The sequence below is a fragment of the Limanda limanda genome, chromosome 3 (assembly GCF_963576545.1).
Source record: "Limanda limanda chromosome 3, fLimLim1.1, whole genome shotgun sequence".
NCBI classification, from domain to species: domain Eukaryota; kingdom Metazoa; phylum Chordata; class Actinopteri; order Pleuronectiformes; family Pleuronectidae; genus Limanda; species Limanda limanda.
The window spans coordinates 25,842,175-25,869,246 of NC_083638.1; the positions used below are offsets into that span (position 1 = coordinate 25,842,175).

General features: G+C 41.3%; 1 protein-coding gene across 1 annotated transcript; it reads right to left on the reverse strand.

Annotated features, from left to right (window-relative positions):
• Positions 1-1,652: 1,652 nt before the first annotated feature.
• On the reverse strand, positions 1,653-26,696 carry cdh16 (cadherin 16, KSP-cadherin). The gene is made up of 17 exons (XM_061068925.1): positions 26,652-26,696; positions 26,441-26,539; positions 24,133-24,267; positions 23,580-23,709; positions 23,221-23,379; positions 21,574-21,770; positions 17,248-17,373; positions 15,263-15,413; positions 14,085-14,297; positions 13,399-13,475; positions 11,054-11,245; positions 7,295-7,536; positions 7,075-7,205; positions 6,290-6,529; positions 2,841-2,957; positions 2,049-2,165; positions 1,653-1,753 (listed from the first exon to the last, which is right to left on the reverse strand). Exons 1-17 carry the CDS (start codon positions 26,694-26,696, stop codon positions 1,653-1,655), a joined length of 2,472 nt encoding a protein of 823 aa, XP_060924908.1.
• Positions 26,697-27,072: the final 376 nt, after the last annotated feature.

Here is a 27,072-nt window from a genome sequence, read left to right on the forward strand (position 1 = left end):
GGTTTGTGTCTAGGTCACAGTCACATATTGCACTTAAAGCTGTATTGACTGAGCTCTGGTTTGGTCACCACCAACTCCTGTGAAAAAAAAGTAATAGCTAAGTCCTGAAAACATATTTGACTTTCGTCACTAGCTTATAGTTAACTTACTCTGTTTACCTGTTTGGAAAATTGATCAAACAGATGTTTTATTAGACAGTGGCTTGCACTGGTGACCAAACCAGGGCTGATGAAATTAAAAAGATAACAGAATACAAAAAGCTAATTTAGGAGATACAATTCTCAAAGGCTGGGAATCCAAAAATGTAAAGGCCACCTATACAATTCTGATTTGATGAAGATGATTTATCCCTAAATTGAATTCAGTGTCTGTGAGAGGAAATACATTTTCATAAAATCACTGACAATGTGGCTCAGACCCTTTCTTATCCTCAGAATCACATAGGAGCAGTTATTTAAAATCAAACCTTTGGTGAAGCAGGCTGATGAATGAGTATGTTGCATGTATTTATTTGTAAGGCCCTGTCTTCTGTGAATTGAAGGTGATTATTTCGTCGGACACTGTGGTTGAGTGTCATTCAGTGGACCTTCAATTGTTCAGCTATTCATAGCAACACTTATGTCTGTATATAGCGTTGCTTTCCTGCTCGGTCGCCTGTCCCGGGTTTCTAATGCCTTAATCACAGGGACAGGAGCTCGATGCAAATGAAGTGACACGAATACGATGATTTCAGGCTGCCTCATTAGAGTAGATGTGTTAATTACGTGGGGGAAGAAATGAAGATATTTGATGCTATCAACTGGTGACGACCAAATCTTTAGCTGCAGGTATGACTGCTTCGAAACATTACAGTAAATAAACAGTTAAAAAACAAGGGTATTGGTGTGAAAATGTTTTTATTCTGTCGAGGTATCACATTAAATTCAATTATATATCAGAATTTACATGCAGGTTTCTTCTAATTTAGGGTTTTACAACAATCCCTCTGTAGTATTTTATCATATCACATCAAGGATCAACTAATTATGATTATGTTTCAATGACCAGATGCAATGACATGAATGAATATCAGAATATGTAAATTGTGTATCATGTCCAAAGTTGAGACGAAGAGAAGAAGTTTTGGAGAATAATTTCAAACACTGAGAGAATAGTCAATAAATTTACAGGAAGGAAATCACTGTCTTCTTTCAAAAGCAATTAATTGCAATAATATGACTTTAATTTCAACATTTCATTAATGGTTTCCCCAAAAAAACTTTCTCACAAAATTACAACTAAATTTAATATTCTAAAACAATGATGACAGATAATGACTTTGTTTTAAAAATGTCCCTAATATAATATAATAGGAACCATGTACTGATCTACAACAATACAAAATGACAAACCTAAAATGAAAGTCAACATCGGGTCCCAGGCTCAGGCCCGAGTACTGAGCATTCACATGACATCTTGACTAACTCACAACTATTATGGGATTTTAATTTTTTAGGTCAGTGTACATCAAACCTACAAAGTGAAATAAACTATACATTCATTTTTTGACATTCACAGTCACTTGATGGATTCAGTGCCCTAAAAGCAACGTTATTACATTAGCCCTGTTGTCCAGGACATTGAGCAGGACGGACAAAACACTATCTTCTTAATTAGATTGAAATCTTCAGGGGAACTCTCTCCTGGTTTGTTTCGCTCGGCCTCTTTGGGTTCTGGTAGGACAGTCTCACAAAAACAACAACGAGGATAGTTCCTGGAATAGAAGAAAAATACAATTTTGTTAAAATATTCTGGGATATTTCACAATTAGTTAGTTATAAGTGAACATTCACAGTTTCATCGAGTATCGGTCAAATCTATATCATCTTGTATCAGCCTGCCACCAAAGCTGCTTTCAGACATTAGCTGAAGTTTGCACAATTCCCTGAAAGTTTCCAGCGGACCTCAAATCTCAAAGTCAGTTGCTCTGGAGTTTCTATGCAATTGTTCCTGCTAAGTTGAGTCTGTGAACTGAGTCTGAGTCGCTGAGTCAGCGCGAAGCCTCTTACCTATGACTGCAAAGGTGCCGAGCAGAATTCCCACTGCTGACTGAATAGTTGGCATGCCCTGCAACCGCTTGGCAGCCATTTTGCAGTTCCCTCTGACGTTGCAGGGACACACTGTCACTGACAGGAAAAGAACAAGAGGAAACAAAGACTCTCAGATTCTTGTTTTTTTTAAAACATCACACAAAAACGTAGTTGTTAATTAAAAAAAAGAAATATAAGTCACTGGAAAAATGTGTTATGTTCAGGACTGTTTTATTTGTTTTGTTTTATAACTTCACATGTCCTTGTAATAATGGAAAATGCGTTTTGGAAGCATATCTTCATTCCTGCTCATATATTTGACAACAACGCATGAAAACTTTATCTCAATTGGAAGGTAATAGCTTGTTTTCACACATGCTTCACTAGTGACTTCTCTCACTGAGGTGCTTAAGAACTTCACCCTGATAAGCTGTAAAGGTACAGGCAGTTAAAAGCAAAGGTCAATACTCTTTACACCTCTGAAGCTTATATTGAGCAATATAGTTTATCTATCTGCACGATAATTTATGTGCTGTTGTGTGGTTTGTATATAAGGTGTCAGCAGCTTATATTAGGCAGAACGCACTTTTCGGATCGCTGTGTAATCACACGCCTGCAGCTGGAAAAAATCATTTGTAAAGCCACATTAGAACAGAGTTATAGGACAAGCTGGCACACAGGGCTTGATCTCTATTGATTGTTCTTGTACGCTTTTGTCCCGTAACCTCCGCGGGCTCGCTTCGGCTCATCAGCAGGAGCGTCAGCATTTACCTGGCAGGTTTATGAAGGTGCTCCTGGGGGGGGAGCTGCTGTCAGAAATGGTGAAGGGCACGGTGTAGACCTCCGGGGACAGGTAGGGGATGTTTAAGGACAGGTTGGTGTGAGTATCTGAAGTAAAAAAACAAAAACAATTTGAAATTTACTGATTATTACATTTTTCTTATAAATATATAACAATTATAGACAAAAGGCGCTTCACATTTTCATTGTATAATAATTCATTTTTGGGGGGGAGGTACATTTTGATCACACTGGCATATAATCTGCACTAGTCACTGTCTGTATGTGGAACTCATATTTCGGGAACCATTCATCTTATCTGTTTCAGTCTTTGCATGTGAATTGTTAACGGCCAAATGAAGAGCAGTGATAAATTTGGTGTAATTTGGAAAAGTAATATATTATAATATATATATATAATATTAATAATCTTCGAATAAACCTGCGACCAGCGCTCTGTGGCAGCGGCGACTGAAACCTATTGGTGTTAAGCGAACTTTAAATGAAAAGCTTCGGGGCTGCATGGACTAAGTGGCCAGTCTCCACTTTGCTGTGGATCGATTACTGGTTACTTCCACAGTTTCAGAGAGAAAGCTGCAACCAGCATCACCACAGACCAAGGGAACAGCCCATTCCAAACAGGCAGGTTTAGAACTGCACTGCTAGAATGACTGAACAGCAGGACACAGAACAGACATGATGACGTTTGATAAATAATAGGTGTACATATCCTGATACTCCTATTTGGTGGCCAAAGAAACATGCACAAACAGCATTGCTTCCTGTGCAGCACGAGTTGTAATGCACAATCCAGGCTTACTGATCAGAAAAGGTTTTAAATTAAGCCATAAAATCTTTGTTTCATCTGCAACACTGAAGCCTGTGTCAAGATTTTACTACGGAATAATTATCACATATACCACTTTACAATCTTTCACAATTCTGGTTACCACTTAGTGCACAACACAGAAGGAGAGACTGGTTTTAGCTGTGTATGGAGAGGCCTGTCGAGAGTGAGCCTTTATCTTATCTAAGAAAATCAGTCTAAAATACACGGCCGGCCGAGTGACGTAAAAGCCCTGTCCAGTAAAGAGAAGTGTTTATCAAGCTGTTTGAACTCTTATCTGAAGGTCTTAAACTCCACGCTCGCACCTTTACCGTCATTCCCCCTCATGTTCCATTTGTCAGCCGGGGAGGCACAAGCTGTGCCGTGCTCCTCAAGAGACGCCTAATGTCTTTATCCTCTATCGCCGCGTTGTTTAGCCTCTGATGTGACATTTTCACAGAGCGGATCTGTGGCCGGCTAAAGTATTTATACATCGCAATGTTATTAAATGTGTTAATGTCAGACTGGATGTACCAAGTCTCTCCCGTTACGGCTGGACAGCACATTTGTGAGAGGACACACACAAAAACAAATGCATGCACCCACCCCCCCACACACACACACACAAACACATGCATGCACACACACACACACACACACACACACGACCTTTCACAAGTGGTTGTGGTTGTGCCACGCAAACGGGCAACCCTACAGCTGACGTTACACTGGCACAAGCACACATCATTGGTGTACGGCCATTATTGGCTGCAATCAGGTGCAAAGCATTCTGGGAGGTTCCTCTTTTAGCCTCCATTAGCTGGCAGGAGCCCAGCGGTGACGCCATAGAAATTACACAGATGATATAATTACAGCTGGGCTCAATCAATAGCAACAGGAACAGGGGAAGGAAAGAAGGAGGTTTAAAAAAGAAAACAGGAAGGGAAGTGGATGAGCTGTTTGAAAGACTGAATATGACAAGACGTCAGTGGCAGTAAATAGTTGAGATTAAATAAAGCCCAACACGAGCGGTTTTCGAAAAAAGAACAAATACATTCTATTTCCCGTCTCAGACAGGGCTGGGGAAATTATGCGGAAGAAAAATAGAAGAGGGCGATTTGCACATGCTCAGGGACACATCGCTCTGTTTCTTTCACTCTCTACCCATGGACGGTAATTCCTGTAAGTGAAAGCATAAGTAAAGGGGCTGCTTTCGAAAATCCATTTATCAGTGATGTCACATTGCTCGGCCTTGTGTCTGCCTGATAATCTGTCTTCTCCAATAAATTCACTTTCTCTTCACTCTCCGTATCGTTCAGAGGCAGATTCTTATCAATACAGACTCAAAGCTGTTTACTTTGAACAAACCAGTGGACACAAACCATCTCAATCTGCAGGGGTAATTTATCTCCATGTCCATGTGAGAGTCATTTTGAAAATCGAACATGATGGAACGTTTTAGATGTCCTCTCAATTCTTTATTGTTCTGTTATTTTAGGAGCAAATGTCAGACGGCTCACTGTGCATGCTCTCCAGATCGGGTCAGGATTTGTGGATTTGATGAATACGAGCCTATTTTGCAGTATTTTCTACAGGATTTGAATATAATTGATAATTTGATACCCTATAAGCACGGTCATGTTTCGGTCCCTGTGTGTGTTCGTGTGACAGATAGAACTTGAGGAGGGACGTTGGTAAAGTGCAATATTCCATATTCCCACTCTCCAGCTGATTCACTTTTGGGTATGATCGGGCAAAGGTCAACATAAATAAGGTCAGAAAAACGCATTTTCCGAGATATCTCTGCAAATAATGGAGCCAGAGAGAGAGACAAAATCAGATGTAAGTGAGATCAGGAGGAAAAGACAAAGAAGTCTGAGAATGACATCATGCACCGTTTCAAAATTCATCTCACGAGGTATCTCTGCATCCTGTGGGACAACAGACATGACTAATTCATGATCATATCTGGTATGAACAGGGCAGGAATGACATCATTATGACATCGCAGTGAAGTCAGAAAATGACGTCACATAGTGTCATCAGGCATGAACTGTGGCAACCAATAAGATTGGAAACAGAACCTACCACCTACGCAGATCATGACGACATCATTATAGAATATAAAAAAATTGAATGGTATATTAAATTCATTGCACCCCCGATGCTTTCCATTATGAATGAGTCCACTTTAATAATCAATAAGTTAGTTGTTTTAATTATGATGAATGTAGAAAAGTAGCTTCCCCTGATAAACCTTAAGAAATTGTGCATGTGTATATTGGACAGTGGACTGGCTTGGGTTTCTTTAGGAAGTTTCACCTCTCTCATCACCTGTGTTGAACGTCCCCCCCCACACCACTGGGTGAGGTTTGGTCCAACGACGCCATTAGTCCGTTAAAACTGAGGAAGCCTCTTTAGTAGGAGGTGAAACGTCTTGAAGAAACAAGTCCAGATACCCACATACAAGACCATACCGTAGATACAACGCCCTGGATGACTGAGAATCTTCACAGATATTCTCCTGACAAAGAGTGACCCTCCTCTTCTCTCTTATCGTCATGACTAACAACACTAATCCTGGCTGGCTTCACCTCGTCTGCGTTCACCTCACCGTTTATCGGCGTTAGCTTCCAGTTCCGCCGAACCGTGGCGTCACTGCGCAGGGAGAAGTTGAGGCGTCCTCCGTGCTGAGGTCCGTCACTGTCCCTCGAGGCCAACACCAGCGCCTGGTCCTCCCAGCGAGGAGTACACAGGTACTTCCAGGAGTAGTCTCCAACCAGCACCGGGCTGTTGTCATTCACATCCAGGATCTGCACTGTCACCAGGGTGGACGCGGATAAGGAAGAGTTTCCTGAGGTGAATGGAAAGAGATGTGGACAAAAACAAATTCACACCAAGGTAACAAAGCCTACAGAACAAATCCATATCTCAGTTATTATGTTCCCTGTTCAAACTAATCCCTGAAAAATCAAAGTAGCTGTTGTGAGAATCAGAGGGATGGAAGTTGAGCTGGAAAGTTGATCTAAGTCAAGAAGGTTTGATTTTCAGCAGGATTTGTTTGCTGCATTACGCAAAAGCATAACTAAGTTTTTAGAGAAATGATATCTGTGAGTGAGAGCAAGGCAATTTTTGGGGGGAGGTATGTGCTGTACTGAGTGACGTACTGGTGCTAATTATCGTATTTCATCGGGATGATTCCCAGTACATCCCAGTGCAACCAGATTCACACAAAGATGATTCAGTAGAAAGAGAAAGAATGATTAACTAAATAAATATATTAATAGGTTGAATCATACCTGAATAACATTTAGTTGAATCGATAGAACATGCACAAGCACAGACCTCTTTGATAAAATACTTGTTCAGTATGAAGAAAAAGACTAAAGGTGAACTTACGTCCATCCACTGCAATGACCTCCATGGTGTACGTGCTGTTCTCCTCTCGGTCCAAGGCCTGCACAGTCTTCAGTTCTCCAGAGTATTTACCTATTGAAAAGTATTTCTTTGTGTCCCCTTGAAGAGAATATCTGCACGGAGAATAACAAGTGCATCTCTCTCAAATTAGAGCTGCATTATTTCACGAGTGTCATTCATACAGTTTTGATCCAAGGTCTACCTGATGGGGTGAGAGTCGGGGTCATAACCTCGGATGGTGGCGATGACCCGACCCGGCTCCTCCCCCTCTCTGACGGTCACCTCGTAGTGGCTCTGCGACAGGATCGGACCCTCGTTCACATCGTCCACGTAAATAGCGACTGTGGCTGTGGACGCAGGTCCGTACCGTCCTCGGACCAGAGCCACCGGGTTCTGACCGCTGAGCACCAGGATGTACTCGCTCTCACGCTCAAAGTCCAACACCTGGGAAGACAAACAAACACCCACAGAGGACAGAATATACCGTTATTCAGAACATTTAGTTTGACTTGATCTCAGTTGCAGTGTTGCCATCAATTAGGGTTAATAGTATTGTCTTGAATTCATTAAAAGCACTGCAAATTCTAATTAATGCCACAATGTGAAGTAATCCCATTGAAGAGACAGTTTTTTATCAAAGACAGGAACATTGAAGATATTTTTGTTACCATTTAAATATCCAAACTGTTGGAGGTTATTTTGCTATAGTTTTCCATTCCCATCATGCAACATCGTCATTTCACTATTGGGTGCACAATTGTACTGTCATGTGTCATCTGTATCCCTGACCCTTAGTACAGTACCGTCTCGGAATGAAAGTTTACAAATTATAAAACCATGCCTATTGAAGCAGTTATACCTTATCAGCAAACTTTATACCAAGTTCAATGGAAAATTCAATAAGATGATTCACACGGCAGAGTTCTCGGTGGGAGAAGGTGACTAGAAATGGACGACGTAGGGCTCAGATTGAACAGAAGAAGAGAAGCATATGGAGGGCAGGAAAAAGTATTGAAAGGTTAAGCGAAAAAAAACTATTTATTTAATATTTGCATTCTTCAATAGGCTAAATCACCCCCCCCCCCCCCAATATTTAATGAGATTATCCCTATTTTCAAAGATGCTCAACATCTCAGAGCGACAGCTCAAGAAACAAATTCAAAGACAAACCTTTGAATTTCTTCTGTGGAATCAAGTGCATGTAATAAGGCTGCTGACAGACAGCCCAACACCCACGCAGTAAAGAAACACAGCATGTCATCTGGGACACGATACAGCCCCTTGTGTCCACTCTCTTTATCTTTCGTCCAAGAAAAATGATTTTACTGGCAGAGTCTTGCTGCGTTTCCGATACGAAGCAGACACTGAAGGCACAGCGGAAAAAACAGTTGATTTAGTGTGGTCACTAATTTTCCATGATGTTACAACGACTGCTTCGTGATAAAGCAGTGAATATCCCTGTGTAGGACAGATTTGTATGAGAATGGAATTCATATAAAATGATGTTGACAATACAGGACATTTGATATATAAATTGTTGATTGTAAAAGACTATAAATGACATTTATAGGTACATGAGTTTAGCCATGAACCACTTTCAATGCCTGTCTGGGATGAACAATACATAATAAGGAGTACAGATAATAAGGTCAATAAGGAGTGGTCGATTTCAAATAATATAATCTACAAACAAAACATAGTAACTGGGACCTGTTGACTTTTTTGGACAGAATAAAAAACGTGTGATAGTAAATATTCATTGGAAATTAGTCTCTAAACACACAGATTGAAGAGAAAGGAGTCATGATTTATCAGAATCTCCTATTTATTTGATTTTTGTAATGTAATCTCCTGGATCTCATCTTGGAGAGCGTGTGAGTCGTCAGGTTTTCTCCTCGAACGTGTTCTCTGTGGCCACAAAACGAGACACAATTAAACCAGCGCCGCCTCACATCACGCTGCGCTGTTGCCAAGGAGAAGAAACACAGACCTTGGAGGGTGCATGAGGCTCGCTGTTGACTGGAAGTGACGCATCCAACTACTCAGCGTGTGTCAGTGCATCAGAACATGTGCATAGACCCTGGAGGCTGTGGTCAGTCATCTGAACCACCATAACAGGTGCCAGTGAACGGATGTATTTAACCTTAAAACAAATACAGAAGTTTTTTAGACCCCTTCAATTCGTTGTAAAATCTAATTTAGCATTGATGACAAGGCCAATTTTGATTTGAGATGTGTTCGTCTGCATTTGTTTGTTTGTTTCTTAGCAGGATTTCTAAAAAACAGCTAGACTGATTTCCATTAACGTTGTGGAGGGTTGGGGCATGACCCAAGAAAGAACCCTTTCAATTTTGGAAGGGATCCGGATCAGGGGGTTGATCCAGGATATTCTTTTTTTCTCTTTCTTTAATATTTCAATATTAGGCTGTTGGTTTGCCAAGAAATAAATCAGAGATCTTTATAAAAAAAATGCGATCCAGACTTTACAGTGAAAAATATTCCTTTCAACTGTATCAGAGAATGGATATTTCGCAGTATTGTATAAGTTTACAATACACCAAGTTCCCTTCAAGTTTTGTTTATCAGATCATCTTTATCTTTTTACTTTTATATTTCTACTATATGAGTGTGTGTAGCTTCATTCAGCCTTAGTGGATCTCTGGCTCAACTGGGTCTGATTCTAGTTACCACTGAGATACGTGTGGAGCCTGGGGTTCACTTGGGGTCAACTCATTTTCTTACAACAGGAAATTTGCACTTTAAACCGACGACTCATTGAGTTAGTGATGGATGAATCTGAATTTCGTATCTACGTGATTAATTGAGGAGTTAAAAGCCTTGTAAAGTTCGATTTCATTTTTCTTTAACAAAGAGTGACACGTCAGACGTGTACAGTTCTTTCCCCTTGATTCGATTCTCCTCACTTCCTCTAGTTTATTATACATTTACCTCAATGGGCAGCCTCGAGCCCGGGCGGTAAACTGCTATTATTGTTCAACACAATCTAATTATTCACTCATGGGCTGTGAACAGTGTGTAATTTCTAATAATGAAACTTGTTTGCCTTGTGGCGCTGACCTCACATTCTGGCACGACGTATTAAAGGATTTGCTCAGGAGCGTGTGAACCCTCTGGGGGTTTTACTTCCAAAAGATTTAGATTTCAGCTGTATTATTATATTTCATCTCATTTGCTAAATAAAACAACAGTTTCCCTTCGAATGGTGCACATTTAGTCATAGGAATATTTCACGAGGTTATTAAAAGAGCTTTAAACACAGCTTCTCAAAGAGAGTCTTCATGTGTCAAACTGACGTAAAGCTACATCATCCATTTTTTTGCTTTTTGACATCTCCTGCTTTATCTCAGACCTTGTGCAACTCACAGTTCAATCACATCCATCAACTCCCACAGAGAGTTTGAAAGTAATAACCTGGCTCACGCTTCGCCCTCTTATAGAGACAAGATCATTACACACACACACACACACACACACACACACACACACACACACACACGAAGACAGACACATTCCCCCTGCATCCCTGAAATGCTGTGCCGGATTGTATGCTGCTGAAAGGGGGACGGTCCCTCGAGGACAGCAGAGATTGTTAGGCCGAAACAGTTGATTGTCATCTGGACTCTTTACTTTATTTGAGGCTAAAGTATTGACGTATTGGAATATTCTCCTGAAATATGACTCGAGCCAAACGTGACATCTTGGGACTGCACAGACACCGAGGACAGACACAAGGCACCAAGCCCCAAAATTGTCCTTGACATTTATAGTCGTGCCCCTGAGAGTGGAATCTGTGTGTACGCTTTCAATCCCTAAACAGGATTTCCCCAAAAATATTTAATTAACATATCGCAATTTGGACTAAGCAAGAGTTTCCCGATCTTGGTATAGGTCCGTTGATGTTGTGTTTATAGAAACTATGGAATGTTTTCGTGTTGTTCACCTTCGAGAGCACAAGCGACACCTCATTGGTCTGCTTGTCCGTCACTAAGGTAAAGACCTCCTCCTCGTTTCCAGACTCCAAGCGGTAGTCCACCTGCCAGCTGTCTCCTCCACGCACATCTGCGTCCCCTGCCAGCACAGCTGTGACTGTGGTGCCCACGGGGGCGTCCTCCAGGATGTGAAAGGGACCATACTGTTGGGGCATAGAGAGAAAATATACAATCACTGAACAGAAAGTGTAACCTATAACACCTATGACATAACTATGGATATAAATTATAATCAAAACAAACAGCCTCAAAATATAAAATTTGTTTTTACACTGCAATACATTTTTTTTGGCCATAACAACTATAAACTGTAGAATGTGCAGTCTGCTTTTTTTCTATATTTGGTTGTTTTAACTGTGTGATATATTAATGTGTTATTTTTAACTTTATAATAAGCATTTACACTTTTAGAGTTTTTGTATTAATAATGAAATAAAATAAGATAAGCAATTATTTTAGCAGATAAAACAAAGTGGTCTACAAACAACACAGAGTCAGGACCCATGCATCTGATAATATTCTTTTCTGATTTATACATTTGACGAAAATATCCCTGAAAAGTAGTTTTCAGAGAGCTGCAGTACTGGAGGCAGGGTAGTTTGAGAGCATTTGTTTTATTCAGCTGCAGTAGATACTGAATCATCATATTAAATATTAATTTCAGCAAGTTTCAGCTACTGTGTGTTGATGTTGTCATTTTATCCTCACAAATAAGTCACGCATCAATAAATCTGCTGTATGTGACTACATGTGAGTCTCCGTTTGCCCCGGCTTGCCCTCTCGGCGTGAGGTGACCTTTATTCACACACCTTTGTGTGTTTGGACAGCCGTTTAATCTACCACTCACAGATGTCCTCTGGTGAAGCAGCCACAGGCTCTGATCTGGCTGCCCCATCAGCAGGGTCTCTGAACCCAGCCCTGTCACCACTCGCCTCCCACATCACCCCCCTATAGCGCTGCCTTCACATCGGCATGGAAAAAGCTGCACTACTCAGGCGTGACCCGCTCAAGAGCATTTTCCACCTCTGTGTTTGTGGTGTGTGTGTGTGTGTGTGTCTGTGTGGTGGCCATTATCTGAGCAAACACATCTCAGCATTCAGCTTTAACAATTGTTTGTTTGAAAGGCTTATAATTAAAATCCTGGTTTGTAATAACGACACAAAGACGCCAGATATTTTTGTCAAAGATAACAACCCTTTAATATTTTATCATGTATCCTTTTGTTGGTCTGGACAGTCATGCCAAATCTCTGCAGCCAATTTCCGCTGTTAGATTTAAAAGCGGTGCCTCTCTCTCCTCCGTCAAAATAAAACGTTCCTTCACAGCTCATAATGTCCGCAAAAATCTTTCAGTGTCACCGCAGTCTGACGGAAAGAACAGCCTGAGACTGCCTCCCCATTATCGCAGCGTGATGGCTCTCCCACGTAACTATCAACCCTCGTGACTGTTCTCTCTCCTCTATTATATATGTGGGTGGAACTGAGGGGATTTTCTATAATTGCCTATCTTTAGCCTATTTTTTCTTTCATATACTAGCAGCTGCAACACAACGATGAGAGCAACGCCTTGCTTCACTGGATTTTGCTGATGTGTTCAGTTACACGCGCCATTTACTGCACTTCTTGTCTGTCCTGGGAGAGGGACTCCTCAGATGTGGCTCTCTCTGAGGTTTCTACATTTTAATTCCCAGCTAAAAGGGTTCTTTAGTAGTTTTTCCTCACTCTTGTTGAGGGTTAAGAACAGAGGATGTCTCCCCTTGTTAAGCCCTATGAGACAACTTGTGATTTGTCAATACAGGATATACAGATAAAATTTAATTGATTTGAAAATAGTTTTTAGGGTCCCTCTGAGAACTTGCTTATTCCAGCAAACCATTGAAATAAAGAATCATCTGATTCAGTTTGTTACGTAACTATCTATCACGCTAATGCCACTGGATGTCGTCATGACGTAGATTTGGCCGTTAATTAATGAGTGGAAACTAGTCTCCAAAGAAAGCCTCATGAGATCAGACTCGGATAACAGGATCCACTTGTGAGTACAAAGAACTGAATAAAACTCCTCCAATAACACGGTCCTATCGCCATAAGCCGGAGATTAGAGGACATATTTAGTTCCCCGCCATGAAAATTAGATCAGTGACCTGCAGAGTAGATTCAAAGTCTGCAGTCCAATAGCCACTAATTACGGCCTGTGATGTTTAGCTTTAGTCTTTTCTTACAACCACATTGTTTATCTTGTCCTGAATGCTACGTGTGCTTGTGAGTGAGTGTGTTTGAACAGCGTGATTCCGTACCTCATGTCGGGAGAAGACTGGCGGGTTGTTGTTCTCGTCCTGCACCGTCACAACAACAGTGCAGGAGCTGTTTAAACCTGCCAGGGACATCATCACAGCCTCTGTTAGTGACTCAGGTTCAGCGCCCCCCCTCCCCCCCGATCCATGAGTCATTCTCATTCAGACCACATTATCTGTCACCCGACCAGAGGCTAGCATACATCCGATGGACGCCGTAGCATCATTGAAGCCACTGACGCAGTCGCCCACGAGGTTAAATAGCTTTTCTATTATGAGAGCTGATTTACATATGCATGGAATTATGATGCTCTCTAGCACATCCGCTGCTTTATGAATCAACTGGTTCATAACAATTTCCTCAAAATGATTGTTGTTTAAAGGTTCAGGGTGTAGAATTCAGCGACATCTAGTGGTGACGTTGCATGTTGCTGCTAAATACCCCTCACCTCAGCCTTCCCTTCCAAACATGAAGGAGAACCTTGAGTAACTTTTAGTTGTCATAGCTAGTCCAGTCTGGGCTACTGTAACATGGTTGCCTCCGTAGAAAGGACCCACTCCTGATGTAAATATGGTCTATTTAAATATAAAGGGCCCATTCTCGGGAAAATAAAAAGAGGAAGGTGAGGTTGTTAAATTGAATATGGCTTTAAAAAGAAGGCTGCATTCATGCATCTATCCATAGTCACCTTTGGCGTCCTCAGCAGTGATGGTGAGAGTATACTGCGGTGCTGTGCCCTCCATACTGTCTGCTTGGACCGAGATGACCCCCGAGTCACGGTCCACTCTGAAGAGGGCACGAGGACTCTCTGGAATTTGCCCGACTAAACGGTAAAAAATCCGCACGTTGTCCGTCTTGGGATCGTCGTTGTCGGCCGCCTGCACTGTGAGGATTTCTGTCCCTGGTTTGGGATATGACAGAAAAATGATAAGCTCTCTCAAACTCAGGACAAACCTAAATTTTTTTTCTTTTTTTATATTTTAAATATAAACAACTGTCATTGACTACATCACACTTCATCCCAGTTTTCCCAGGTCTGTGCACATCCAAAGAACCTAAACAGTTTCTCTCTGTAGGGAGATACAGTAACACACCAAATTAGAATCAGGGGGAGGATGGATATAACAATAGCTGTCTCATTTAATCCTCACTCAGCGATTTCATTTAGATTAACAGATTGTCCTGGCTGATTCATTTCCCAGAATCATCCGTTCTCGAGCGTCAACAAAAAAGCTTTTATGGCGGGACCTTATTTGTCATAACACGCCATGTGCTTTTTATGAGCACGGGCAGAAGCGATGGTGCTTTCCCCTCCGAGTCCTGGCAAAACTCCCACTCTGCTTTCACAAAAGGTATCTGGCACTCTCGGCCTTTTCATCACTGCAGCGTCGCCTCCAGACAGCGTTTCTCTGCCTTGTTGCAAAACAATATTCCCATTATGGAGTAAATGTGACCATTACAATTATTCAGAGGCCTCATTATGATGTTCTTTTATGTGGGTTGTGAGTAATTAAAGACACATTAGTACTGCTTTTAATTTTCAACTAGAAATATCACTTCTGTGATGCAATATGTAAAATTCCTACTGTAAACTGATTATTCAGAGCAGTTCTGGACAGTATTTTCTAGGACTGAAATAAACAATTATACTCATACCTTCGTAGAGACGTTACGTTTTCCCCAAAGATAATCAGTTTAATATGACTGAAATCTTCATACTATAGTGTTCAGTGATTATCCTTCTATCATCAATTGACAAATCACTGCAGCCCCTTTCCTAGTAGCTAAAGGGAGACTTAAATAAATGCAGTCAGTCAATTTCTACAAAAACCTTTTCAATTGTTGAGTGAGGAACCGGCCGGTTACCTCGAGCGGCCAGTTCCTTCACCACAGTGTGGTACTGAGCTTGTGGGAAGGTAGGTCTGTTGTCGTTGGCGTCGCCCACCATCACCCTCAGCTCCACGGGCTTGGCTATTTCTCTGCCGTCCGGACGCTCAACCACGATGCTGATCTGGAACTGTCAGGACAAATATTATTGATTGTAAAAGCTTTTATATTATTATATTGAAATAAAGGAAGTAATGTAAAAGATAAAGTTATCCTGCAGTAGACGGATGGGCTGATTTATAGTGGATGGATGGACGGATGGACAAATGAATGGAAGTGAAAGTGCACCTCCAAATTCATCACTTTGTTCTCCCCTGGCAGACGGATGCATGAAGCTTACGCTGTGAAAAGGCTCCACAGGCTCCATCACTCATGAAGTTCACAGCCTGACTGATGGAGCTGTATTCAGACAAGAGGCTCTTTAACACATCCATGGATTATCATTCATCCTTGGTGTGATGGATCTAGATTCTTTCAATCAGTCAGGATAGAAAAAAGTTTCCTTACTTCACCTTTTCCTTTTTTTCTTCTTTAAATCAATTTAAATGTCCTGGAAAGTGACATTTTTATAAATGCGAACTAATCTGATCTTTTTCTATTAAAGTCAGCTACAGTTGGGATGTAACTGTATCTGTACTTAACTTAAACAGCTTTAGTTTCAGGTTATTTTAACTTTTACTCCACAACATATATCAGCCAAAATCCGTGCTTTCTTTTTTACAAAGCATTGTGTGACATTTCCACATTGTTTTTTCTATATATTTTTGGAAAGTAATCGATAACAAAAGGGAAATTGCTCCATTGATCCAATCAGAGCGACAGGTAACATTTAACCCCACCTCCTTCCACAAGAATAGATCACCTGCAGCAGCAAATACGCGACAGCTGAGAATCAGACCCATGCATTAGGGAATAGGAAACACACTGCAAGTACTTTAACTTTTGGATACTTTATGTACGTTCAAGAGCAATACATTTCTTTCACTAAAGTAGAGAAGTTAATTTTGTACTTTTGCTTTTGCTCGAGTACAATTTGGTCTATTACCTTTTCTTTGGTAAAATGTTTGGGAACTTCCTCTACCACTTAATCAGTAGAGCTGATCAGGCTGGTGATGCATTTTCAACCTACATGTCTCTACAGAAGACAGAAAGTGCAGTGTGCTCGACACTTTGGTTTAAAGATAACCACTTCCTCTGATGTAGTTCAGCATTATGTATTAGTCCGTGTTGTTCTTTGACCACTTGAGCATTTGTGCCAGAATGTACTGTTCACTGAGCCAGTCAGGGGTCTCAGGGGCTTCACTTGTGTTCACAACTCAAGAGTGTAACCAAGAAATATTGACCTTTCTGTTAGTCTGAAGCAAGGAACTTTTGAACTGGAACATATGGTTTATAACCCTTGTCATAATACAATTATTGTATTGTGCCAGAGGCTGGATATGTACAAGGAACAGAGCAGCTCTTCAGTTTTTTCTCCTTAATCACCCCTGTTCAGTATAAAAATAGCTTGTTCTCTGCGCTCAGAGGTCCTTTAATAAAATCATTAAGATTCATAAACTGTTTGTAAATTTGAGTTTTCTTTTCATGAACAACATGAGATATTGATTACTGCAATTGCATGTGTCGCTTGATGATGTTTTTCTTTGGCATATTAATTCATGATCCTGCTCTGGTGCCATCAGCGGCTGCAAATAATTAAAAAGTGGATAAAATCTGTGTGGTTCCGTTGGTTTTATAAGAGAGCATCTTGTGAGAACCTGTAAGTAAAGTACCTTTGAATCAGAGCGAACCTTGTGGACAGATACAGTTTTGTTACATATTCAAATATATGAATTAGGGCTTGTGCCAGGCCTGAAGGAGCAGTGTAGCCCTACAGCTCTAATGTTTAGATATGTTAAACAGTAAACACATGAGCACATTCACTACTGGGCACTGGAGGTGTTTTTGCTTGCAGCTGCACAGACCTGGTCTTGAGTCTCTCTGTCCAGAGGAGCATTGAGATAAATGACTCCTTCTCGGCTGATGGTGAAGAGCATCTCTGGAAACTCCCCATCTAGACTGTACTGGGCCCGACTTCCACTCCATTTGACCTACATACACACACACAAACACAAAGTTATGAAAACAAAAAAAAATTATGTTATTAAAGTTTATTATTTATCTGGGTGCGCCAATATACTACAAACCTGCGCAGCTTTGCAGCAGGACCTGCATGATGTGTAAGCACAAAGCTAAGCAACCATTTGTTTACATGATAAGGAGCCATCCAAATGCAATGACAATGATGTGGAACAGAGAGCGCAGCCAAAACTAACTATGCAGGCTGAAGGGGATTTTCCACTCTGCTTTACAGCCCTTGACAGAGCGCTGTTCAGTGGAGCTGAAAGGACGCATGTTCGCCATCAAACAGCACCCAACAAGGAGAGGAGCCCGGTCACGGCACAGCTGATACACACCCAGGGCATGTGTATCTGCTCAGCTCACTGTCACACACTCCTCCCTTGTTTTGGAGATGGCTGCCCAAATGCTCGGCTCTTGTATACACCAAGCCACTTCAATACAGCTGGCCGCCTCCGAGTGTTATGCTGTGTTTCTGGACCTCAGAAGTTACATGTTGATAGAGCTGATTGATGACCACTGTCTGCTCTATATAAAGTTCTGTACAAAACAACTATTAGGTCATCTGTTTTGCCTCCGTCAGTGTTCGAATCTGCAGAGCACTTTCCGTCTCCCTCGATAGTTCGGGCTGCGTCAAGAGTGTTTTCTGCGTGTGTGCTTTTCTCGGAGGCGCTGCAGAGAGGAAGCAGTTGCTGAATTACACAAAAAGAGCGTGATGCCCTGCAGCTAATGCAACTTGTCTGTTCATGGATCCAATCGATAGCAAATTAATCTGTTTCTATTTTGATAATTCAATAATCGTCTTTGTCCATTGTCAAGTAAAAAGTCACAAAATGTTGCTGTCATTGCCTCTTATTTGCTTCCTTTCATTGTCTTTAGTAATAACAAACTGAATATCTCTTGGTAAAAGAGGGCTAGCAATCAAAATATGTCCCCTCTGAGAAATTATCATTAATGATGATGATTTTTTGGCGGTTTAAAAATTCAAATCTCCCTCTTGGGGGCAGTGTAAACAAGCTCGGGAGGCCATCAAACACATTATTTACACCTTCAGCAGATAGGGAACTTCATCTGATTTACTTGGAGTCACTTTTCTGGCCACCTTTTAATTCTCACACCTTAAAGCCTTGTTCTATCTCCACCACCTCTGGCTTTTTAGTCATCTAAATGGGAAACTTTCCTCATCAGCTATATCTATGTCTGTTGTTTGTCGCGGCGCAGGTTTAGCAAATGAGCTTACACTGAGTTTTCAGAGCTTCTTGGAGTGAGAATGAACCATCAGCTGTAAACAAAGATCTGCGATGCATCTCCGCTTCCTCCAACTAACCAGAAATGTCTCGGAGTGTAAGGAGAGTCTAAGCAGTAGTCGATCAGTGATCAGGGGACGGACCCGCCAGGGTCCTGTCAAAACAACTAAAGCGTAAATAATTAATTGAAGCCAAAACCAAACATAGCATTCGAGCAAACATCAGTGTGATAAGAATGTTCTAAATTGAGGAAGATGTATTTTTGTTGCAATTTTTTTTTAGTTTTCTGTCAATCTAATAATATGGAGGAGGCGGGAAAACACAAAGCTAAAAGAAGCTAAATGGTTCTGTAAAGCGAAATCGACCTGAGGACTTGACAATATGAGTGAGGCCTTCGACATTATATACAATCATCTGATCTATTGTTATAGTGGAGAAAGTACTGACTATAGCAGCCTGGTGTTCACACCAACGTCAGATCCTGTCCGATGAGTAACGTTCGCTGACGGGTATTGATGATGCACATATCAGTCGTAGTATTGAACGCTGGTGATGATTCCATGACGAAGGTCAGGTGGGGCTCAGGCCAATCCTGCAGCAAATAATCAGATTTCATTTGACTGCGAAAACTGATGCGGTTAAGAGCTTTGACTCATTCATTCGCAGGCTCTGAGGACACACTTCCACTCCAAAGTCTCAATGGATTGCATTACTAAGTTCAAGTAGTTCCACTGATTACATTACATAACCCAAGTTTTAGGCAGGCAATCAGAAACATGCGATAGATAACAGATTTAAATTAACCTCCCGAGCCCCAGTGACGCAAACCTATCATCACAAATGCCTCGGTTTCGTATTAAGAATCAAACCCAGAGCTCATTTTGATCCGACTGCAGAATCAGTCAAATTGATCTCAACATCCATCTCAGCTTATGACTGATTTCCACACAGAGACAGACGACGGAGGAAACGCAGAAAAGCACGTTGAGCAGCAGATTTCATTCCAGCATCTGTCAAAATTTTGTCACACCAAGGACAGTGTGGGCACAACATCTGTCACTGATGAGCGGATGTGGACTCGACCGCTCCATTTATCCCAGGCAGCAGCGGAGGGAGGAGAGAGATCCACGGAGTGTGTGTCTGAACAAGACTGTATCTGTGTGTGTCATAACAGCGGTGAGTCCCACCACCCACGGAGCGCAGCATGTACGATCACTCAGAGTGGGCGAGATGAGGCTTCCCCCAAGTAAACATCCACGTTCACCTAATCCTGTTCTGTGTGATTTAGAGTCAGGGTGAGGACAAATGGGACGCTGTAACTAAATGGTTTTACATGATTGAGTGAGACATGGAACAATAGAGGCTTTGTTTCTCACTCCCTTGCATATTTTTAAATTAAAACATAAAGCGAATACACAATCTCAGCAAAATAACATCACATACCCGCATTTACAAATACGCTTATTTATTAATATCAAAATGATTAATGAATGAGTCTCAGAACTATCTGTCCTGAAGCGTTGTTGGGGAATTAAACTTGCAAGACACATTTTTTTTTTGGTAGATTTCAACTCGCCTTTGAAAATATGACAAACAAAATAATTCCAATGTGCCCACGCTTGTGAATCCACACATGTGCGGTGGGTGGAAGGGGCTGTTCGAACAGGAGAGATGAGAGGCTGAGGGCGAGTGAGGGGGAGGTGGGAGAAGACAGGAGGAGGGGGAGGTAATGTGATGTATCTACTGGCCACGGTGACTCGCAGCAGAACCCGCACGCTGCATTTAATTCAGCGGCAGAATCGACTTCACACGAGTCTTTGTCTCACTCACTCAGTCTGTGCATTTCAAGATTTCTTTAAAAAGCACAACCGCCGTCGGCCATTTAGTTTTCTTTACTCCATTTGTTTGGAAAAACCTATGAGGGCTATTGAGCTATTTATAGACATGTAGCTGATATGGATATAATGATGAGCCAGAGGTAAGATGGTGTTCAGACACAGAGACCTGTCTGTTACAGGAAGCTGAGAGAAACCCTCCAACAAAAGAGTTAGCTGCTTAAAAATATCAATTTTAACCAGATTGATGATCGGATATCGTCAGGCAACACTTTTGTTTGGAGTTGGTCCTCAAACAAACAGACACTGAGTCTGTGGGCTTGGGAACATTTTGAGAACATCCAAAAAGTTCTGTGAACAGAAAATGTACCCATATCCTCACAACATCACCATAGTTACGGCTGTAGCTTCCTCCATTGTTCTAACAAACTTTATTGGCATGCAGGGCGGAAACAAACTCAAGTGAGAAGCTGGAACCAAATCATGTTCGGCTTTTTTGCTTGGAAAAATGACTATGAATTATTGAGTTATTAATAAAAGTAATTGCTGATTCATTTTTCAGTTGTTGATTGAATTAATAAACAAATCAAATGTGAAGGTTGTTTGACACTTGAGGTATCAAGCAGTCTGCAACATATTCTTACTGTTTATTGAGTCTGACACAAATTTCTCCGTGTTTGAAACATCATTTATTTTACTGGACATTAAGCTGTTTTTTAATCAAACTGCTCTGAGTGGTGGCTGTGGTGGTCAGTGGGTGGGAGAGTGGGTGGTCATGGGAGTTGAAGTGACTCAGTAGCCTGAAAGGATCCATGGCATTTGCACAGCATCAATAATTCAGCGTTTGGTCACTTAGGAGGACCCAAGAGGCTCTAAAAACAGCAGCTGGCAACGTGATGCCACTTTACTCAGTCCAGGCTATTGACAGAATTTGATTAATCTTAATATGATAACAGTCGGAACTGCATTCACACAATGTCCCGCACTTGCCCCACGTTGTTTGCATGATTAATGCTAAAATAAGTAAAAGTGGCTTGAATGAAGATGAGCGAAAACGCTGGAGGTTGTTGTGTGTCTGCGTTGCACACACCTGAGAGATGGGGATGGGGTAGGGGCCCGGCAGGTTCTCCTGGAGTCGCACCGGGTCAGGGGAGGCCCAGGTGTTTCCTGTCACCTCAACGGTAACGATGCCGGTGGTGAAGAAAGCGTTGGCCTTCCCGGCCATGTCCTTCACCATCACCGAGAGCTTGTAGCGGCCGCACATCTCCGGGTCCAGAGTGGAGGCTCCTGGTGGTCACAGGGGGATGAATTCAATACAAGAACTCTTTATTTCACAATCACTTTATTTCAGCATGTATCTCTTTTACAAATACATCGGTGCTGTATTTGACGCAACGGAAAATAACCCATTTCAAGAAACACTCAAATAACTACACGTGGAGACTTGTGGAAAAACATGAAACCCGTCATTGGCTGTAGTTCCCATCAAAAAGATGCGACATTTCACACATCACACGCTTCATTTAACACGCTGCTGCCTAGCAGAGCCACCTGTGTGCTGTTTTTTTATCACTCCATTTCCAACTTATTGCTCAGATGGAGAGAAATGACAAAAACACCCACTGCAATGGCAATTCTAACCGTTAGTCACAGCTCACTTAAAAAAAGAAAATCAAGAAGGTAATTTGAAGGGAACCAGTGGAGATGTCGGCCGGAAGCGAGAGACCAGCGAGCGTGGAAGTCGTCCGGCTCCTGCCAGGACGAACAAAGGACCAAACCAGAGGCTACAGGAATAGCAGCAGCACACACAGGACTTTACTGCATCTTGAGTATATCTGTGTGTGTGTGTGTGTTCGTGTGTGTGTGTTTGTGTGTGTGTGTGTGTGTGTGTGTGTGTGTGTGTGTGTGTTCTGTATGTGCATGTGATTAAATTAACTGTTATTGGCCAATAAAGTCTAAGTGCATCATGTTGTGTCTCATCACAAGATATTATTTGTATCACATTTCATACATAGTAAGAACACAGTAAGAATGACAAATAAATAAACTCTTTGAAATAACTAATGAAATAAGGATGCATCACTGAAGCTTTTTCATTTTCATGATTTGAAACTTTTCCTCGTTTTTCAAATCATGTTGTAAAAACCACTGGTATTATAACTAGTAGGTATTATGTGAGTTAAAGAGAGGGAGTTCATTGGGTGACCTCAGTCTATTTCAAATGTAACATCAATTCTGTGCAGTAACAAACCCACAATTCTATAATTATTAGTATTTATTAGTCCCATTTATTGTTTTGTGTCTTCAGATTTGAACCATTCTGAAACTTTTCTTTTTAAATTAACACTGTTTTTCAGAAGCACCTCTATTTGTTTTCTTTTGTACATGCAGGAATGGCTCTTTTGTATTCTATTCTATTGATAACCATATTTAGCATTTGAAGTAAATTGATAATTCACTTACTTCTACATAAACAAACACAGTTTCGATATTTGGAACACATTCATTTTGTGTCTTAAAGAAATGTGGCCAGTGTAAATACTGTGCTTCATTACTGACAATGCTGCAAAACTATTTCTTGTTACTCATTGGTTGATATGAATAAATGCAAATTATTAATTGGCTGTTTCTGTGGCAAGGTTAGTAATTAGCTACTACGAGACTGGTAGCATTCAACAAAGACATGAGAACGCCTCAAGTTGTAGGGTGTTCTCCTCTGTCACTGTCTGGGACTGACCTTCCTCAGTGAGGGAGACCTCTCCAGTGATGGAGCCGATGGAGAACATTTGGCTGGAGGGAATCCTGGGCGTCTGTTCCATGAGCCTGAACCGCAGGTCGGCATGAGCAGTGTCGAGGTCGTCTCGATCCAGCGCCGCCACCTGCATGAATGGGATCCCTGAGGGGGGGTGCAGGGTCAGTAATGTCCTATCTGAGCCCATGTGGTTGTTGAGCCTTGTAGCAGTTTGCAGAGAAGTCATTTTAGCTGTTCTGCGTCGCCACATCATTTATTCTATTATTACTGAGTTTAACATAACATTTTAATCGACTGGCCCAGATTGAGTCAGACGGTGGCTTCAGGGCTCCAGGTTCTCGTACCTTTGAGGAGGCCGAGCTGCACGCTGCCTCGCATGCTCTCCCCGAGGAACGTGGGCACGTTGTCGTTCTTGTCGATGACACACACTTCGACAGTGAAGCTCTGTCTGTGCACTGAGGCTCTGAAGGACACCTGCACGCACAAACACACAAAGCATCTTTAAATAGCCCCCTCTGGAAGTGGTGCGCATGAGCCTTCGAAGGAGAACATCACGACAATCCAAAGACCAATTATTCCTCAGACTCAACCCTGGGAAATTGTGTCCACACAGTTTGCCTTTCTTAAAAAAAGACAGCAGGAGTTTGTCAGAGTGTCAGACGTGGACACAACAACAAGAAAAGTTTGCAGTTTTACATCTGTTGCCAGTGAGAAAGTTCATCAACACAGCCACTTGTTTTTATGTGGACATTTTCCTGCTGTGTTCTCAAATCGCCGTACTCTGATATTTTCTGTACAAATACTATGGGGTGTCTGAAGTACAAGTTCTGAAAAATATCCCAAGCAAGACTTAGATATTTACAAACTCCCCACTAGTGACACAGTGTGGTGTGCTACCTGCAGAGAGTACGACGGCTGTTTCTCTCTGTCCAGCGGTTTCAGGGCATAAAGAAACTGAGCGTCGACGCCGAATATCCCCTCATCGTCCCCGGTTACCACCAGGTCGCTGTAATTACTGGGCAGGCTGTGGAGCTGCAGTGAGGAGAGGAACATTCATTAAACAGTTTGTGGCCCAATTAAAAGCAAGTCACGTGCATCCTAATGTGCACTAATCACCATTAACACGGCCATTTACATGCATATGCTGTCCTGCTGCTTTAAAAAGTCATTAGTACATTAAATGTGTATTAATCAGCTGCGGAAAACAGCGCCCACCTTATTGTTGTTTGAACAGCTGAACCCACATTGCCAGCTGTTTGGGGAAATACTGATCTGTTCAAACTGAAAAGCTGTGACCCACTTGTAATGGTTTATGTCTTCAGGATTAATTAACAGACCTAGGGGTTTAAAGATGAGCCAACACATTGTTGATTTCAGTCTTTTCAATGGTTTTATGGACAATATGAGAAATATAAAACAATTCCAAATGTACCTTTTAAATTCTCTTTGTGCCAGCACTTTGCCTTTTCGACTGATTATCCCTAAATTATCCCTATACAAGGCCCATACTTTGCAGCAAGGCTTGAATAAGCAGGGATAAGGTTTAGATGTTCTGATTTCTCTGAATGAAGTTTAAACTTTCTCTTGAATGGCACATCGCCAATAAGGCAAACAGTCCCCTTGTGAATTAACATTTAAATTCACCGGATCCAGATTTTTATTTGGATCTGCACCAATTTGCAGACAATCGTAAATATAAGTTTGATTTTTTCACAATTTCTATCCTCTGAGAAATCATCACATCATCTCTTGCAATGTTAAATAGAGTTCTGAATCGGCCCCCTGATCTGGATCCGCACCAAGATTCACCTTTTCTACAAAAAGAAAACAAAAATTCAAGTTCTTGTATAATCCTGCTAACTTACAAGCAAACACACAGATGGAAACGTTCTCCTTGGCCGAGGTAAATATAAATATCACAGGACCCGAACATTTTCATTTTTATCCAGATCTGTTTAAGGACAACTCCTTCACAGTAACCCACAAGATAAGTTCAACCTCACTGTGCTTCTGCACTTAGTAAGGTTAAAAATGTTGATAATTGAAGAAGCTAAAATGAAAGATATGACGAGTGAAAGCTGACAAGTGATCACACCGGCATGAGGAGCTTTTACCTTGAACCAATCTGCAGCAATTATTGTGTCCTTTCCATTTATAGCTCAGGAGTAGGACTATTATCCCACTCATCCACTCTGGCCATTAACGTGCTGTTTAAACGTGTGTTAATGACATCAGTCAGACGAAAAGACTGAATATACAACTGGGTTTCATACAAAATGAGATGACTTCTAAACTCAACTAATGAAAGTGCCAGATATTCACGCTGTTGCACATCCATAAAAGCTGCCTGAGTGACACGGGCGAACAAAACCGCCCCGTGTCTGCCGTGCAGCTGCATGCAGAGGCTGAGTGTGACGCCTGAGAACCATTGTGAACACTCCAATTATAGTCTGGGAAATGACGGCAGCATGTTCGTACATCTCCAACCTTGCGGGTTAGAGAAAAAGAGACGATTTTCTATTTTCACTTGCTACTTACAGAGCCATTATGGTCTTGGCTCAAAAGGCTGAAGAAAGATGTTTTCATTCACCTGATTTATTCTTAACGTCACTCCCATATGTGGAGTCTTACACGTTCCAACAGTATTAATTTATCATCTAAACTAGAATTACTGCCAACCTGTCAAAATGTAATGTAACCTGCATCCTCATTTAGTATATAACGAATATAACATCTAGAGGGATACTCAGATAATACATATCTCAAAAAGGCCCAAAAGTCCTCTTACACATTGCCGTTTAAATTCCCAATTTCTTATTTCAATTGGCACCAAATTGACATCGGTGCCTTAAACATTTTTCATTAAGATCCAATAATTGTTCCCATGAGAAATTATTGAAGTTAACTAAAATGTGAAAAACTAATCCTTGGATCTTCCCCTTGACCGAGATCTGCACCGACATTAAATGGATTCTTCTCTGACCCATCCCGCATACTTGCATTAAGTTTTCTGGTAATCCCTTCAAAATTTTTTGTGTCATCCTGCTAAATAAAAGACTTAGCTATATGCTTTAACCCTTCCCCCAGGTTTTAGTTGGAAAATATTTAAAACTAACTCATAAGGATTGCATATTTAATATTTTACCAAAAAGCACAATATCTCAAACATTTGCGTGGTTGATTCAAGTAAATGGAAATGTCTTACCTTGGCTAGATACCATGGGAAAATACCATCGTAGTTTTCAGGGACACCGATTTTGACATTTGCCCCAGAGCACGGTGCTAAAGTGTAAAGTATCACCAGCTGTGAAATGAGATATGAAGTTGCGTCTTAGTGATGCTGCTCATGCAGTAACATGCTTTTGTAAATGAAAGATTAACAGTTTAAAGTATGTTTTTTAATGGCAGCATCTTACTATGAGAGCCAGGAGCAGCATTGGTGTGGCTCCTGTGTTCGCCATGAGTCTCTGTGAATGTGGCATATTCACAGCATTTCAAACCACATGGCCTCAGACCAACTAACAACACAATGTCGGCCTCGTTACTGATTCATCACCAATGGAATACTTTTATAAGCAAAGATTTCACAGTTTTAAACGTCGACCGCAGTTAGATTTTAATGCATAACCACCTTTAAAAAAGCTTAAAGCAACAATTGAGCAACTGCAGTCAGTAGAACAGGAGATAATAACAAAGCTGATTTGTAAGTAAAACAGCTATTTGTGCCAAACACATTTTAGATAAAACTGTTTCTCCAAGCACAATAACACAAATCACAAAGATGGTAACACTAAAGCCCTCTATTCTTCTTTAACTCTATTTTAAAGCACAAAACTA

Coding starts and splice junctions, on each gene's coding strand:
- cdh16 (XM_061068925.1), bottom strand. CDS start 26,696: ATGGCGAACACAGGAGCCACACCAATGCTGCTCCTGGCTCTCATA. Junction 23,710..24,132: donor AGCCGTCGTACTCTCTGCAG/GTAGCACACCAC, acceptor TTGTGCGTGCAG/GTGTCCTTCAGAGCCTCAGT. Junction 21,771..23,220: donor GGTCTCCCTCACTGAGGAAG/GTCAGTCCCAGA, acceptor TGTGACCACCAG/GAGCCTCCACTCTGGACCCG.